The sequence below is a fragment of the Triplophysa rosa genome, linkage group LG14, assembly GCF_024868665.1.
Source record: "Triplophysa rosa linkage group LG14, Trosa_1v2, whole genome shotgun sequence".
In the NCBI taxonomy this organism is placed as follows: Eukaryota; Metazoa; Chordata; class Actinopteri; order Cypriniformes; family Nemacheilidae; genus Triplophysa; species Triplophysa rosa.
In genome coordinates, this window is record NC_079903.1 from 14594583 (window position 1) to 14613109 (window position 18527).

Sequence of the window (18527 nt, forward strand, 5' to 3'; positions counted from 1 at the left end):
AACACACCAAGCTGGTATCACAATATTTTGAACTGTAAAATGTAACCGATTAATTTTCAAAAGGAATAATGATTTTCAAAAACCTTTTTGTTGTTAAGTTTATTTTGAAACTAAGAAAGCTAAACCCTAAAAAATTGTGCCAAAATGTATAAGCTTTATTCTTCTTCACTAAAGACATGAGGAAAACTGTTCGCAAAATGTACTTGTCATGACACATCCCATTTGATCAGGGCTGGACAAAGAAATGGCTTTTTTCAATTCACAAATTGTAATTTGAATTACATTGGACACACCCTACAGGATACTATTATGTAATGAAAAGAAGTATAATAAATGGGATTTCATCTTTCAATTGAAAAACATCATATTGCTACACAGAGGAAGTTTATTAATGCTTAAAATATGAATAATGACATCATTCACTTTGACTAATGTATGTAAGCCAACGTACAGCCAACTGGTTGGTGTCATTAAATAAACCCTGACAAAGCAGAAGGGTCTGGTATCATCCTGAATGGTTTTATTTAGTTATGCCAACCCCTTATTACACAGCTTCTTACCAGAAGTTAAATAAAAACAGAAGATTTTAAATATTAAATTAGCTGATTTGTAACCTATGCAAATCTTACACAGGGAAAACCTGGTTTAGTGCCAAGACACAAATATATCATATTTTCTATAATAAATTTGCAATGCACAGTAATATTTGGCAAAGCATCTGAAGAAAAACCCACTGTACTACTTAATGTCATAAAAACTACATTCACAAAAGTTTTAATTTCACTCAAATTGAAATACAATTCTGCATCCTACTACCTCAAGTTCAATTCATAACTGATGAAATTAAAAGACATTCCCAATTAAATTCTGAATGACTTTGATGCTAGCTGCCAGATGCTGAGCATGTGACAGGCTGTGAGACGGTAAGGCCAGAACGAGATGACACCCCATCATGCCATTCAACAGCCACACAGAGAAAGAATGTGGCAGGACAGGATAACAACACAACACAACACAACACAACACAACACAACACGAGGGCAGGAATTCCCTTGGCTTTCATTTGCCATGTTCAGTATTTCACTATTTCCTATTCACTCAGCTCATGTGCTGATGACACTTTACATTTTTCCCATCAACCATTTTACTGCTATCAGCTTTTTAAGTCAACATCAACATTTTTAAATCATTTTCTCATTTCCTTCAGTGTTGGACTATATCATATTTTCCAATGACCTGACAAGTTTAAACAAAACTACTGAAGTCAGAAGCTAAACCACCTAATTTAAGAAATGGCGAATTGATGTTCAGGAATGTACAAAAAGCATTAGAACCTGAATTGTGACTTGCAAATACCTGAAACAGAATGAACTAGCCGGATTTGTCCATTCAGTTTGTTTAGGTTTACATTTATGTCTTTGGCGCTATACATTTTTTTAAATTACAATTCTTGTCACGTAATACAAAAATTGTCCTTTGTGGTAAAGTGTTCCACTATAAACCAACAGACTGAAAAACAGTTTCTTCCCGCAGGCAGTTAGATGCTTAAATACATGATCACTCACACACTCCCAACCAAACTAAAAACTGTGCAATACTATATTACTCTACTGTGCTGCTGCACTATCACTTTACTTGCACTGTCACTGCACTACCTCAAAGGGTTTGTATTTTTGTGTGTATTTATACCTTTGTCTATGTATATAGGTCTTTGGCTGCTCTTACATTTAACTGTATATATTTTATTTCTATTTCTTATAAATAAACTTATATAACTTTATAATTGTGTTTCTTATAATTGTTCACCTGTCATCCAGAAGAGCTGCTAAACTGTATTTCATTGTTCCATCACAAACAAACAGTTCTGGCTACACAAAATATCCCCACAGATACATTCCTGGACTGGGCTTTAGGAATATTTCATGACATCATATAACTTACCCGTCTCCCTTATCACAAATCACAACATCCTTTAAATTCAGATTAGGAGGAATGTCCAGGAACCTCCTCTGTTCAAGCAGGGAGTTCCTTCATTTGCTAGACAAATAGAGGCACAGCTCTGACCCCGTCCTTCTCCACATGCACAGCTTTAAAGATGCTCTCCTGTGTCAGCCGTGTACACTGTCGTGTATTTATAAACACTGAGTTTGACCTTGTGAGTGATTAGGCTCAGCGCTCTAACTGCACCTGTGTGATCACGGTTTAACAGACAAATCTAGCTTCCCATTCATGGTATTGTTTTTGACAGACAGGCAATAAAGTCTTATCAACAGCTTCCCATATAAATCGTTTTTTAACAATTTTATTACTTTTAGAGAACACCTTATGTAAATAAATTGCCTCATTCCTTGTTGCCAGCTTATAACATATACTTTAATGGAATTGACAAAGTACGAAGATTATCATGCACACATTAGAACAAAACATTCATTACTTTTCCTAAATTGTATAAGAAATGGCCAGTGTGAGAAATTTTGAGCCAGTGCTACATTGTCACTATAAATTGCGGCTAACATAGATGAAATGTCCATATTGTACGTTAGAATGGATGAAATTATGTTTTTGTGTGGGTAACTAACTCTCTATGAAGTTACATTCGCTGTGTTAGTGGCACAAATAAAAAATCCCCCAAAAATGTATATATTTTTTACATTTAATTAAAAATAAGCAGCACTCCTTTTTACACATAATACCCTGGTGCAAATACAATTCATTATTATTATTTACAAATATAAATCTGAAATTTCTTTATTGTTGAACTCCTTTTCAAAAGGAGAACAAAAGGCAAGTCTATGTATACATCCTTTACACCTATAATAAATGTTAAGAGGATCTGAGCCAACCACTATCCTGCAAGAGAAAAGGACAGCATCAACACTAGACCAGGGCAAGAGACAAACTTGTGTTAGTCACTTGATGACATCAATGATAATCAGAGGTCTGATATCAGATTGATGTGGGAGTGGGGACCTCGAGGGCTCCGTGTAACGGATGCTGTGTGTAGAGACAGGACAGAGGCCCAGATTTAAGTGGCAGCAATGAGGTCAGAGAAAACAATCGCGGTGGAGAAAGCAGGCAGTGTCTCTCAACAACAGAGGCACTATTCACCCTCTTGTTCACATACCACCGGTTTGCATGTTTATGCGCAATGCAAAGCCGTAAACAAATGCAGCGGGCCACCATGGAAGAACTTCATTGCTTTTGAATCAGTGCAGCCATTTCCTCTGTGGTAGGGCAAGCTCAGCATGCCAGCATCAGTATACAGGTGACAGCACTGGAACATCAATGGACAGCGATCGTCGCAATGAAGCAAAGACAGGTAATGTCCTCAATGTGTAGGATCAATTTATAAATCCCTATGTCTACAACAATAAATGCATCATCCCATAAAAAGATAGTGATCACGTTGCAGGAAGTGTTCCTAAATGTAAACAGTACAACTATCCATCATAATCATTTAGCCATACATATCAACTGCATGACTCAACTGTACAAATACATCTAGGCTAATTAAACTGCTGTTTACACAAATACATGAGCGATGTGTACAGCGTGCTTTAAAGCGTGGAGATGATCTGCTCTGCTGCGTCTCCTAATGTGCAAGAAGCACGTGACTTACAGCGCGTGTAACGTTATACGTTCACAACGCAACGTATAAACATACACACACATTTATATTTCATATATGAACACAACAATGTGATAGCTAACACTAGGATTGGCAGCAAGGGCGAGTCCTGCTGATGACTAACGTTACATACTTTATTGTCCTCAATACACACTGCAGAGCTGATATGTGCATTTTCTATGATGAATATGAGAATAATCTGTTTATAGTAAATTCACCTGCAGCTGTGTTGAAACCCTTGACTTGGGTGGAAACTAACTTAACTCGAAACTAACGTTCCTGTGCCATACTTAATGTTAAGTTACAGAATGATTGACATCAGATAAAAACGTTACATTAAAGTTTGCGCTGCGTTAAAAACTCAACATCTGATTGTTTTGACATGAACTTTAAGTTAGCAAATGAGCTAACAGCTTACTTACGTTACCCTCCCAACAGGCCAGGATGAGCAGCCAGCCCAGGAAAACTCTTCCAAACACAACAACAGCAAACCCGGAAGACAGAAACAAACCTATCGAGCCAAAATCAGTCCCGGAAAAATCCGATCGCTGTCGAGCATGAGTGTCCGGTACAGAAACTCTTCCGGCCCGGTGCTGGTTAACGGGGGCCCAGGAACTCTTCACCCTCCCGGGCTTCTGCTGCTAAAGATGGCGTCTTAGACAGATCCACTCCCTGTCGGCTTAAAAACAGAGAGAAAACACGAGCCCTTCAAACACAGCCCCCGAACAGAAGCCGAGACCACACCTCAGATTCGGTCCGAAACGTTGAAAGCTGTTGTTTTTTGATCCGGTGTGTTTAGGCTTTGGGGTAGCGATCATGTTGTGGCGGTAGCTGTGATTTTCTTTCTGCCCTCCTCTGATGTCCGATTCGCCAACGAATCATTCATTTGAATCTTTATAATGAACCGAACTCATTTGAACTTGAGTTTCTGAAGTAAAACTTTGAGACGAGTGTCATTACATGTTGAAATATTAAACTAACATTTGACAAAAGTACGTATATTTAAAACAAAACACGGTGGTAAAAATATTCGACTAAAGGTGTTTTACAACATAGATACTTAAAATGTCACGCGCGCTTCTGAGTGAGGCTTCATTGATAAGCACTTAATTGATTCAGTTATTAAATCTGTTTATTTGAACCGGTTCGGTAAAGTGAATCGGACCTTCCTTCTCTCGTCCTGGTTCCTGGAACGCCAGTTCCGCCCTCCTAATGTGGGAAACTCCCACTTCCCCCAGGAGACAGATCATCAAAGTCTCCATATAATAAACATCTGTATACACACAAATATATGCTCGTTATGAATATTTGAGACTGTTTGGTGGGGCAGCCAATATCGAGCTAAGAGTTTGAGCTTTCCCAGTGTTTGTCATTCTTCTTGGAAAAATATAAAAATATCCCACCCTACTGGAGTTTAATGTTAATTGCAGCGAGAGGTAAACAGAGATGAAATCAGAGGAAAATGCAATCGAACGTGATTCCTTGAAAATAAGTGGCTGTTGTGCTGTGCATGCAGAAATCAGAATTATGACTGCATTCAATTGGCATTTCTTGAGTAATGCATTTTAAACTGTATCACATTTTTGTTTACGGTGTTACTTAACCTATAGAATTTAAAATATGTTTAGGAGATTTAGAGATTATGACGATTGTGATACTCCCATGCTAACTGACACAGTTAGGAGCTGATCATCAGCACACGCGCACGCACACACACACACGTTGGGTTTCCATGTTTTATGGGGACATTCCATAGACGCAATGGTTTTTATACTGTACAAACTGTATATCATATTCCCTACTCCTAACCCTACCCCTAAACCTAACAAGCACACAAAACTGTCTACTCTTTTAGATTTTCAAAAAAGTTAATTCTCTATGATTTATAAGCTTGTTTCCTCGTGGGGACATTTTTTGGACATGGATTTTGGACATTGCCATCTTTGTGGGGACATTTTGTCCCCATACCGTAGAGTATACTCTTTCCCACACATACACACACACACACGCACGCGCACACACGCACATCACGCACGCACGCACGCACGCACGCACACACACACAGACTTGAAGATAGGACAAGAAGAGCAGAACTCAAATGAGAAGGATGACAGATCGACTCTGTTGTAAGGATAATCCCTGCCTTACACTGATGACACATTTCTCCACAGTTTAAATATAAAAACTAACAAAGCAATCAGTTTTCTTGGTATTGTTCAATGTTGATAATCACTGCTGCTATCGATCACAAAGAGGTTAAAACTGATCCCTGGGCAAATTTATTACAGTGATGTCAACAAGCAACCAATTGATAAACAGAGCAGAGAACTAGCGTTCTGGGTTGGTTGTGAAGCAGACATCTCACCTAGCCAATGAGAGAGCTGGATGCTGTCACTGTATCCAGGCGAACAGAGGGTTTTGAAGCATGGAGTCTGTTTTATGAATGGGTTTATAGAGCCATGCTTCATCCCATTGATGTTTTTAGAGAGTCATTGTGGTGTATGTAATGATTAAACATACAAAAACAACAAAAAGTCTATAGGGACTGCATGACTCACACCCCACTTATTAAATACACGTTTTACGATATTTTCTGTACACTTTACAATAAGGTGCTATTTGTTAACAGAGCTGGGTAGATTATTTATGAATTGTAATCTGTTACTAATTACAGATTACATGACAAAATTTGTAGTTAGTAACGTAATCTCTTAGATCACTTAATACTAATCTGAATACTTTTGGATTACATTTGGATTACTTTTGATTTAAATCTTATTTGATGTTACATACACTCACCTAAAGGATTATTAGGAACACCTGTTCAATTTCTCATTAATGCAATTATCTAATCAACCAATCACATGGCAGTTGCTTCAATGCATTTAGGGGTGTGGTCCTGGTCAAGACAATCTCCTGAACTCCAAACTGAATGTCAGAATGGGAAAGAAAGGTGATTTAAGCAATTTTGAGCGTGGCATGGTTGTTGGTGCCAGACGGGCCGGTCTGAGTATTTCACAATCTGCTCAGTTACTGGGATTTTCACGCACAACCATTTCTAGGGTTTACAAAGAATGGTGTGAAAAGGGAAAAACATCCAGTATGCGGCAGTCCTGTGGGCGAAAATGCCTTGTTGATGCTAGAGGTCAGAGGAGAATGGGCCGACTGATTCAAGCTGATAGAAGAGCAACTTTGACTGAAATAACCACTCGTTACAACCGAGGTATGCAGCAAAGCATTTGTGAAGCCACAACACGCACAACCTTGAGGCAGATGGGCTACAACAGCAGAAGACCCCACCGGGTACCACTCATCTCCACTACAAATAGGAAAAAGAGGCTACAATTTGCACGAGCTCACCAAAATTGGACAGTTGAAGACTGGAAAAATGTTGCCTGGTCTGATGAGTCTCGATTTCTGTTGAGACATTCAAATGGTAGAGTCAGAATTTGGCGTAAACAGAATGAGAACATGGATCCATCATGCCTTGTTACCACTGTGCAGGCTGGTGGTGGTGGTGTAATGGTGTGGGGGATGTTTTCTTGGCACACTTTAGGCCCCTTAGTGCCAATTGGGCATCGTTTAAATGCCACGGCCTACCTGAGCATTGTTTCTGACCATGTCCATCCCTTTATGACCACCATGTACCCATCCTCTAATGGCTACTTCCAGCAGGATAATGCACCATGTCACAAAGCTCGAATCATTTCAAATTGGTTTCTTGAACATGACAATGAGTTCACTGTACTAGAATGGCCCCCACAGTCACCAGATCTCAACCCGATAGAACATCTTTGGGATGTGGTGGAACGGGAGCTTCGTGCCCTGGATGTGCATCCCACAAATCTCCATCAACTGCAAGATGCTATCCTATCAATATGGGCCAACATTTCTAAAGAATGCTTTCAGCACCTTGTTGAATCAATGCCACGTAGAATTAAGGCAGTTCTGAAGGCGAAAGGGGGTCAAACACCGTATTAGTATGGTGTTCCTAATAATCCTTTAGGTGAGTGTATATCGAAGTAGGATACTTTTGACACATACAATGAGGAAAAATATTCCATTCTTTATCACCTCAACATCTTTTTAAAGTACAGTACGGACAAAATACTAACACTCATATTACTTTATTTACTATACTGATAGTAACACTGAATAGTTTTTCCATGAGTTTTCTTACAAATGAAATGGTGTGTGACAAGATCTCTTGCCACAAGATCTCGCAAGATTAAAATGTGACAAGATTTCTCTTCAAGGTCTCATGATATCAGCATGATGGATTTTGATTATAATGGCTAAATTAGTATTGAAGATGCCCTGCCACTAAATCATATTATAATTAATAAGAATAGACGTAAAAATTACATTCATTTAAGATAAATGTTCAAAATGCACCTATTTTGCATTTTGTGATTTTCAGTTGAATAAAAGACTTTTTTTTTTAATATATTTACATATAAGTGTCTCGTCATACCCCCTATTGTCTACACATCTAGCCATCAAATGCTGAGTGCCACTCTATTTTTCATCTATGTGCGATTCCAAACCCCTTCCCTCTCTGCCGGAAAAAGCTCGTATAGAATCACAAACATATATATGTGGTAGGTATGTTTATTATATAAAAGAATGAAAAAAATTAGAAACCAAAAATGAACTGTAGTCTGATTACGAGTACTTTAAAATGTAGTTTACTCTAATTACAAATACTTGATTTTTGGAATCTGATTACGTAATCCAGATTACATGTAATCCGTTACTACCCAGCTCTGTTTGTTAACAATTAGTTAATGCATTAGCTTGCATGAACTAACAATGAACAATACTTCTACAGCATTTATTAATAATAATTCATGTTAATTATTAAAATCAAACGTTGTCACTGTTAACATAGTTATTGCACCATGAACTAACCTGAATAACTGTACTGACATGAACAAACATTGACAAGTATTAATAAATGCTGAAAAACTAAATTGTTCATTGTTAGCTAATGTTCGCTAATGCATTTACTAATAGCACCTTATTGTAAAGTGTCACCATTTTCTCTTATGCAGTTTTTCAAATGGACTGTCAATTGAAACGTAGTGGAGCGCAGACGTGTTTGTTGTTTTATAGTATTTAAATAATATAATGCTAACACAGAGAATCTGAATGTGCTGGAATCAAAGAAGATTTATGAAAGCCTATAATAAAATCAGTAGTCCAGGTTAGGGTAATGAGAAGTTAACTTGTGCTTTATCTCTACCTCCAAGGATTTCCTGCAAAGGAAAACAGAGAATGATTCCTACAGTAAAGCACAGCTCACAATCATATATTTTTTATTTTCATTTATAGACTTTTCCACATTTTATTTATAGAACAGTGTAGTGAGAGAGGGAAGTGGGAGAGACTGTGTTATTGGCAGAGATTTGGATATGATGCAGGCCAGATATATCAGGCAGGCATCAGCTCTGACAGCTCCATATTCAATTTAAACATTGTAATAATGTGTGTTTGCATTTTAATATAGAACAACACTTATTAGACTTCATCTTCATTGCTTCACACACATTCATTGTTGTCTCACTTTGTTAAATCATACAGTAGCCCTTAACCAGAAAAGACTCGCTAAAAATGATGCTTATTGCTAATTGGTCTCAATTAAATTGGATAGTTCACCCAAAAATAAAACATTATGTCATCGTTTACTTACCCTCATGTCATTCAGAACCTGTAAATGTCTTTTTCTTCAATAAAAAACAAAAGAAGATATTTTGAGAAATGTCTCTGTGCCAATACAATGGAGGTAAAAGGGGGGTCAATGTTGTTTGGATACCAACGTTCTTTCAAATTTTTTCTTTTGTATTCTGCATAAGAAAGTACTACAGATTTGGTATGACGTGGGTGAGTACGTAAAGCATTTTCATTTTTTTGGTCAACAACCCCTATAACTATAATGGGAGGGAAGGGCAACAATATTTCCCACTACTGCATAGACAGGATCTGGGGGAAGGTAGAGCAAACTGTCATGTAGCCTAAATAATGTTACAATACAAAATTGTACTGGTCCTATAATAGGTTTTTTATTTAATGTTTAGTTGTGGTGGTGGATAATCCATTCTGTTCTCAATTTACGAATTCATCCTCCCACTGTTTATAATAATTATCATATTACATTTTACGTTCAATCAGTGTATATAATAATAGCATATCTTCTAACGTAAATTAATTGCTGTTTATCACTTGCGCCAACGCGCAATGCAGCTGAACATCAGCAGGTGGCAGTCGCGCACTTGCGATTGTGTAACAGGAAAGCCGGGCGCGGAAATATGACGTCACTAAAGTTTACATGCGCGACAAAAATGGCTGCAGGAGACGAACAGCAGGAGGCACACAGACCTGGAGTTTATAAGCAGAAGAACAAAGTGCACAAACATGGAAAGCATCGGACTAAAGGCGAGATCGGGCGGGAGAACAAGGGTATGTCTGGTCTTTCGATAAAAAAACACGCGCTTGAGCAGTCATGTGGGCCGTTCCATGTCTGAATGAACACGTGTTTAACGAGTGATCGTTGCGTTAACTTGCATTAAAAAACATAATACAACTGACAAACTTCTAACGTTGTAAAGAGTATTTCGTGTCACACCAACAACAGTTTAACTGTGATATTTGTATTATAACACAAATGTGGCAGTGTCTCACTCCAAGAACTTACCTGGAATTTGTAATAAAAGTATAGTAATATAAACTGCAATCTATTTACCAAAACATTGTTACATTCTAATATAGTAAATGACAGTATAATAATAGTGCTAACATATACCATGTCAATCAAATCAGGTAGAGTTGCTGTCATGACTTTGAGCAAGAAACAGAGAAGAGAGCTGAGGAAACAGGATCGCAGACACAAAGCCAATCAGCTCCGCCGAAACAAAAAAGAATCGGTAAATCAACATATTGAATTCTTTTACATGGTTTACGAGTTTATTAAGTGACTAACTCGAGTGTTTTTGATGATGACAGGTGTTGACAGAGAAACGGAAGCTTGGCAGCAGGGATGGCCCTCCTCACCTGGTGGCAGTTATAGCTGTGCATGCAGGAGTGAATGCAGGAGCTGTGACAAAGATATTGAAAGGAGAAGGACTTGATGACATAGTGTACGAAGATCAAGGAGTCAGTGGGGCCGTGGACAGTTTTGGTCTTGTTCTCCCTCGCTTTAAACAGAGGTTTACCTTTTACAGGCCAGACACAGGTAACATTATAAAGATCTCTAACAGATTAAAGATAACCCATGCTGTTTTAAGACTTTTAATTTGAGTTATCATTTCAGCTGACTTGCATTCGGTCCTGGATGTGGCAAAGATTGCTGACAGTTTGGTATTTGTGTTGGACTCGAATGAAGGATGGGACAGCTATGGAGAATACTGCCTCTCCTGTCTCTTTGCCCAGGGGTTGCCAAGTCATGGTGAGAGTGAAGACTTAGCATCTCAGTTTACTTTATTATGCAATGCCTTTTCAAATAAATGGACACAAATTAAATTACTAACTAAACATTAAAATTATGCAAATTTATGTAAGACATTAAAGTAGCACTGTTTTGTTGGGATTTTTTTATGTGGACCAGTCATATTTAACCACAGGATGGCAATTGACCAATAAGAATCAAGAATTATAGTGCTTTAAAAAATGTTCATTTTTTTCTCCGTTTTTATCTGCAGCACTGGTGTGTCAAGGAATAGCTGATCTAGCGGTAAAGAAACGCACCGAGTCTCGCAAAGCTCTTTCCCGCTTGGTGGATTCTCGTTTCCCAGAAGCGCGTCTTTTTCCCGTAGACACGGAGCAGGATGCCACTCTGTTGCTGAGGCATCTGTCGGCACAGAAACAAAGGCGACTAGCCTTCCGATCTCGGCGCTCACACCTGTTGGCTCAGAAAGCTACGTATATCCCAAACACCAGCCAGAACGGAACAGGAGGCCTGGCCACAGGGTTAGGAACCCTGTGTGTGTCAGGATATATTCGAGGCTGTCCTTTGAAAGTGAACAGGCTGGTGCACATTACAGGTCATGGAGACTTTCAGCTCAGTCAGATTGATGCTCCCACAGATCCTCTGCCCATTACGACAGCAGCTTCCAGACCAGCGAGGCCAGGACGAGGAAGAGACGTAGAGATGATGGTTAGGACGTTGCATTGTTTTTTAACTTGCACAGACAGAGCAAGAAAGTTGTGCAAGAAAAATCATTTATTTACCTTCTTGTCATTGAAAACCTGTATATGACTTTTTCTTCTGTGGAACACAAAATATATTTTGAGAGATTTTTTTGTGGTTTCGTGTCCATACAATAGAAGTCAGTGGGGGCCAATGTTGTTAGGACACCAATGCTCTACACAATATCTTCTTTTGTGTTCTTCTGAAGACAGTCATACAAATTTAGAATGACGTGAGGGTGAATAAATGATAAAATAATTTCCAATTTTGGATGAACTGTTGCCATTATTTGTTCACATATTTATAACATGTCACATATTTATTACAAACCAGGTAAAACTTTGTGTATGATTAAGAGAAAATGTGACACCTGTTCTTATGTCATCTGTGTTGGTGTATTTTTTGTTGAAAGTTTTTTCATAGTTTAGGTTATAATATTAAAGTGATAGGAATGTGTTGTTGGTTTTTAAGCCTTCACTTACATCTTTGTTCTGCAGGATGGTACTGATGGAGATATAAACGGCGATAGTGGCATTCGGGTGCTAATGAAAGCTGACCCTGAGACGAGGGAGAGCCTGCAGGCAGAGGCAGAGGTAGACCCGATGGATGGAGAGCAAACGTGGCCCACAGAGGCAGAGCTGCAGGAGGCTGAAGGTACAACAAGTTTCTTAGTGAAAAGTTCTTAGTGATGGTGATCTTAAATAAACTGCAAGGTTCATGTGATCTTTCTGCATGTTCAGAGGCCAGAAAGAGCAGGAAAGTAATGAAGGTACCAAAGGGGACATCTGACTACCAGGCCACGTGGATCAATTATGATGCTGAAGAGGGTGTTGATGATGATGATGATGATGTGGACAGTTGTGACGATGATGTAGATGAGATGATGGAAGATGAAATGGATGATAATGAATCTCAGGTAAGCTCCTCGCAGTTTACAAAAAAACAAGGTGGTGAAGCATTCCCTTAAGAGAAAAAAGTTACGTCCTCGTCTGTCATTCAACAGGAAACTATTAAGGGTGGTGCGCCCAAAAAAAATAACAAGGGGACTGTGAACAAAATTTGACCTTGGAAAATGTTTTGCATCAAAATAGACTGTAACATATCAAGATGTAATTACATATCACAGGAACCAGAGCCATGTATTGATTATTCGTAACTATGACAACCCCTCAAGGTTCTAGTAGAAGTGACCCGGCCCAGGAGTGAGCCTGAAAAAGCAGGTTAATTCACAAAATCCATCCGGCATATGTGCATAATGACCATTGAGGTCCTAATGAAGTCAAAATCAAGCTTGATTGCTGGAGATGGGGGTGGGCACGGAGCGGGCGGAACAATGCATACGTGACCACCGGTTAGTGCTCTGCATGGTGGAGCGGCACTGTTTGTTTTCCCAATGTCTGCTGCTTGGCCCTCAGTGCCAGTCATCTCGACGCAACAATAGTGTTTGGAGAGGGAGTCCCGAGAGAAGCCTCCTGTCTTCCTGCTCTTTGGACAGAACTTCCCGTCGAGACTCGCGGAGAGGGAGGCCATTTATTTATACCAGCTGGGCTTGAAAGAACAAGGGGAAACGCGACATGTATGGAAGCTTTGGTCAATTTATTTTCTTTAATCACAATTAGCATGCGTTTGATGTCTTGGGGAGGTCCAAAGGAGAGTTTTCAATGCGAGATGTTAACAATGGAGGAAGTGGTACTACAGATGATTACGGAGATTATTTTTATTACTGCACCTGCGATTGTTCTGCAGGTTGACCCCGCGGGGGGCTAACGCACCCCAGCAGCATGTCTTGTCCTTTTCCCATCTCCTTGAAGCGTCGAGTCTATTTAGTGGACTTCAAAGAAATCGCGTGTTTTGTTTGGGTTTGCTAGACTCTACGTGGATGTATGACTAGAGAAAAGGTTATGCGCTTCTCTTCCTCCCTAAGGATGCCGACTCTGAATGCGCTTCTGGAGATGATGGCGAGGAGGAAGAAGAGGAGATCAGTTCTGCCGGACGAACCGGAGCAGATCAGAAGTATGACGAAGGTATGGACGAGACCGAGGAGGGAGAGGGGCTGAGGAGATACAGAGAGGCACGTGCCAATGAGATGTTCCCAGATGAAGTAGACACTCCTCTTGATGTTCCAGCTAAGACTCGGTAAGACCCTGTTTTTTATCACGTTTGTGAAGAACCCTCTCATAGATCTTTTTTATACAACAACATAGTGACCATAGGCTTTCCAGGAATTCACTGATAAATCTTTAACTCCTCTGCAGTTCTCAAATACAATGCCATTAGTCATGTGGACTGTCTGTGTGTTAAGGTTTCAGAAGTACAGAGGTCTGAAAAGTTTCCGTTCCTCCCCATGGGATCCCCTGGAGAACCTTCCCCCCAACTACTCGCGCATCTACCAGTTCCAGAACTTTGAGCGCATGCGTCGTCGAATGCTGGCAGAGGCCACCAGCGACGAAGAAGGCGCAATGGTTCATGTTAATCTTGTCCAAAGAATGATTTGCGGCATGTGCTTGTTTAATGTACATGCCCTGTTCACCCATTTTGATTTCTTTAGGCGGGCTGGTACGTCACGCTGCACATTGTGGACGTTCCTTCCTCAGTAATGGAGAGCTTCCAGGCTGGCAAACCTTTAGTGCTGGTATCTCTTCTCCCACATGAACAGAAGGTACTTTTTAGATTTAAATACTACATGAGCTATGATTAGTTGGACGGTGTAATTTGGTTTTTTAAAAAAAACGTTTAATTTTACTTGGAGCGCTTTTACACCATTGCGCCGAACCGTTCTAAGAACAGTCTGAAACGGTTACAGTTATGTTTCCATGTGAGCCTGGTTCGACACGACACGATTACAAACTGTTCTCGGCTCGGAATCGTGCTAATGAATTTCCGTTATCAGCCCTGCGGTGGAAAATGAAACCATTTACGTACCGACTGGCATGGATCGGCACGGAGTGGAACGATTTGGCAACGAGAACAAATTCGGTGCGATGGTGGAAAGGGCGCTCTTAGTTTAAATGTTCTTTTAGGGTAAATTGTAGCCATTACTTTATACTTGGCTGGTGATTTGTTTAGCTATAGATAAACTGATTGTTAAGCTCAAAGACAATTGAAAAATCACTGTTCTGGTCTCTTTGTAGATGTCAGTGATGCACATGTTGGTGCGGCAACATCCGAGCAACACCGAGCCCATCAAGTCTAAAGAGGAGCTGGTGTTTCAGTGTGGATTCAGGCGCTTCAGAGCTTCAGCCATCTTCTCACAGCACACGTCTGGTATAATCATACACCTCATATGGTCAAGTCAGAGAACTTAATTTCAAAAGGACTGTCAAGTCCAAAATGATATTTTAAACGGGATGAAATTTGGCATTCCATTTTGCAATCTGAGACAAATTTGGGAATCCTGAAAGACCTTTATGTAAGACTTGCTTTTATTGTAATGCAAAATTGCAGCTCTTTGATTGCTTCTGTGACATGCTCATGGCCATGTTTTTATATTTGGCTTTCCCTTCATTTTTATGACATCACATGATTATCATGGCCAAAATATGAACAATAACAATATAATATAATTCATTTTTAATGTTGTTTACTGGGTGTTTTTAACGTTAAAAGTTTATTAGGTTTTTTTTGGCCAATGAATTGCACTCAAAATGCAAGTTTAGGGAGGCAGAGACAGCAAATTTTAAACCATTGTGTCTCTTACACTGTGTCTACACCAGACGCGACCGACACATGGCTTGTTCTAATGGGATTGTCTAATACATCCAGTGTGGACAAAATTAATTCTAATGCATTCTATTGTCTTTTGTCGCATCGCTCGCGCCGCGTCCGATTTAGACACGGTGTTAGGGCAAAACTTTAAATGACTGCTGAATTATTTAGGATGATATCATATGTGTATAATGAACTTCAAAATTAACATAATGGTTACACTAGGCTTTATTTAAATCTAATAAAACAATTAGAAATGAAAAGTATTAAATCGAGATTCTGTTTCTTTAGGTGATAAACACAAGATGGAGCGTTTCCTGCTTCCTGATGCCCCTACGGTGATGTCTGTCTATGCCCCTATAACCTTCCCCGCAGCTGGTGTCCTGGTCTTCAAACAGAGAGACAATGGTGAGGGAGAAAAGCCAAACAAACAGTGTTTGCATTGAGAATGAGCACATCCTATAGCATGTCTTAAATCAGAATCAGAAAGAGCTTTATTGCCAAGTATGTTTGCACATACAAGGAATTTGTTTTGGTGACAGGAGCATCCAGAACACAGAAACAGCAACAACAGTACACAGAGACCATAACACAATAGAATACAGTACACAGTGATTTAAATAAGGGCCTATGGGTATAAGAAATTAAGAAATACAACACAATAAACATAAGATAAAGATATAGAGAGTGTAAAGCTATGCATGTATGTAAATATGTACAAGTAAAAAATAAGAATAGACTATTGTAGTACAAGGTATGTGCTATATACAGCAGAATGAATGAAATATAATTTACAGAAAAAGTTGTATAAAAAATAGATAGTGTACTATCTGGAGGATATAATTAATATTGCACTTAATTATTATTGCACGGTGTGTAAAAACATTTAACTGTCCAAGAGATAAATGAAGGTGTTTTTTTCCCGTTACACTGTAGGTATGGAGGACCTGGTAGCCACAGGCAGTCTGTTGAGCTGTGATCCTCGGCGGGTGATGTTGAAGAGAATCGTCTTGAGTGGACATCCTTTCAAAATCAACCGGCGGTCGGCTGTGGTCCGTTACATGTTCTTCAATAGAGGTGAGTACAGAAGTGTTTTTCATCAGTTATGTGCAGATGGGTTTGTGTAGTGTTTAAAAGAATGATTTTGTTACAATCGAACATTTAAACATTTCTCTTTTGCAGATGATATTATGTGGTTTAAACCAGTAGAGCTACGCACAAAATGGGGACGAAGGGGACACATCAAGGAGGCGTTAGGTAAAAAACAATGAATGGACTTAAATTGACCAAAAAATGTACTTTGTGAACTGTTTATAAGTCTATGTGTGTTCGCAGGTACTCACGGTCACATGAAGTGTGTATTTGATAACCAACTGCGCTCTCAGGACACAGTACTGATGAATCTGTATAAGAGGGTGTATCCTCGCTGGATCTTTGACCCTTATGTCCCCGCCCCTCTACCTTGGGTCAAACGAGACGAGCCAGAGCTTTATGGCATTGACATGGAGTAAAAACAGAAAACATTGAACTGAAAACTATGGAAAACTGTTTTACTGCTTCTGTTACAAAACACACCGATATTATTCTTAATTGGATAATTAAAAATCCATCTCCTGTTTAATTTTGTCCTTGTGTTTTTAAGGACCAAGTCACCTTAGTGGCCACTAGATGGCAAACATGTATTAAAAAGGATTTCTTCCACAGTGTAAAAGTATTGCATCCAATAGTACATGCCCTTTTAAAGCAATCTGTCAAGTCTGAGCTAATTTAAAGTGATGACAGTATAATGCAGCGCTCTTGGTCGTCACTTACAGCCTCAGGTTGACAATGACCCCTCGTGTCATTTCTCAAAGACAAAAATGGTTTTGTTTGTTTGCCGCTAAACTCATTCAGCATTCAGGCCCTCAGCATTATGCGCTGTGTTTGTTATGGAGTTTCTGTTTAGCAGAAGGAACAATTGTGTAAGCTGAAGCAAATTCTTGCCTAAACTCTCAGTAAGATCGTCTCTCGGTTTATGAGGGCAGCAGTGTTGAAAACCCGCATCTAAACCCTCATTGTAAAAACTGTCATTGCAAGCTTTTATTTTTCATCATTTAACTCAAACCAAACATCACATTGCAGTATTTCCCTCAATTATGTTTTCCCAACAACAACAACTGCAGTTCTCGCTGTCTGCTGGCTGTCATCGGACAGAATCGCTGTTGACCAAATAGATAGCTGCCGTAATTTATGAGCGTTATATTATGAGTGACTGGGCTTTTGTCATATCCTGATGAAGTTCTTTACAGTGCAAATAAAGACCATCCTAATCTCTCTCCTACACAGACACTTGCAACCACTCCCTCTCCCTTGTGGATCCCTGACCTGAAGACCCCTTTTCACCACCATCTTCACTCGTGACCCTTTCTTGTTTTTTCGCCGGATCCCCCAAATGCCTTACGGTCCTTGCCTGCTCTCGCTCCCCCTCCCCTTGATCTCTTTCTCTTCTGAGAAACGATGATTTATGAATTGTAATATTTATCATAAAGCACTGCTCTTGCATGCTTGCAGCTACATGATTCATCCCCAGGTTCTGTTGGGACCGCACCGTAGGCGCATGCCAATATGTCTGGGAAAGGAGAAGGTGAAGCTTTGGGCTCAAAAAAACAAAACACGATCCAAGAAACGGGAATCAAAAGTTCAATATGTACATTTTATCCTGCGCTGCGAATTTGATTACGGTGGAAAAAGTCAAATCATGATAAAACAATCGCACAAGGGTAATACTTCTTTATTGCCTAGGGGTGCACTCGAAGCTCCGGACGGTTAAGCTGAGGCACTCAATTTATTTTCTCGTTCATTTTTTAGCCGGAGTGCACCCGGGGCATTGAGCGGGAATGTGTTAAACACATCTTGTTTAAAGCTGAATGGGGTGTGGTATGCCTGGCCAAATGTTCATGATCTAGAGAGGAAATCTAATCCTCCCACACTGGAGATTGTCCTTAGCGTTAAGAAACACATGCGTTGAAT

The 18527-nt window shown here is 39.5% G+C and overlaps 2 protein-coding genes across 3 annotated transcripts in view; one reads left to right on the forward strand and one right to left on the reverse strand.

Moving 5' to 3' along the window:
* Window positions 1-4780, reverse strand: part of taok1a (TAO kinase 1a) — an 18791-nt gene extending 14011 nt beyond the window's left edge. The window contains exon 1 of one of the 2 annotated variants that reach the window (XM_057351941.1): window positions 4140-4780. The gene's annotated coding sequence lies outside the window, so the exon portion shown is untranslated. Of the gene's footprint in view, window positions 1-4050 lie in introns of both variants that reach the window. The other variant, XM_057351940.1, reaches the window with a different exon arrangement.
* Window positions 4781-9943: 5163 nt separating this feature from the next.
* tsr1 (TSR1 ribosome maturation factor) lies at window positions 9944-17139 on the forward strand. The gene is made up of 15 exons (XM_057351797.1): window positions 9944-10087; window positions 10448-10551; window positions 10631-10859; window positions 10938-11072; window positions 11326-11780; window positions 12311-12467; window positions 12554-12729; window positions 13738-13949; window positions 14116-14275; window positions 14362-14472; window positions 14945-15077; window positions 15810-15926; window positions 16455-16595; window positions 16701-16775; window positions 16854-17139. Exons 1-15 carry the CDS (start codon window positions 9970-9972, stop codon window positions 17027-17029), a joined length of 2499 nt encoding a protein of 832 aa, XP_057207780.1. The 5' UTR covers window positions 9944-9969; the 3' UTR covers window positions 17030-17139.
* The last annotated feature ends 1388 nt before the right edge of the window (window positions 17140-18527 follow it).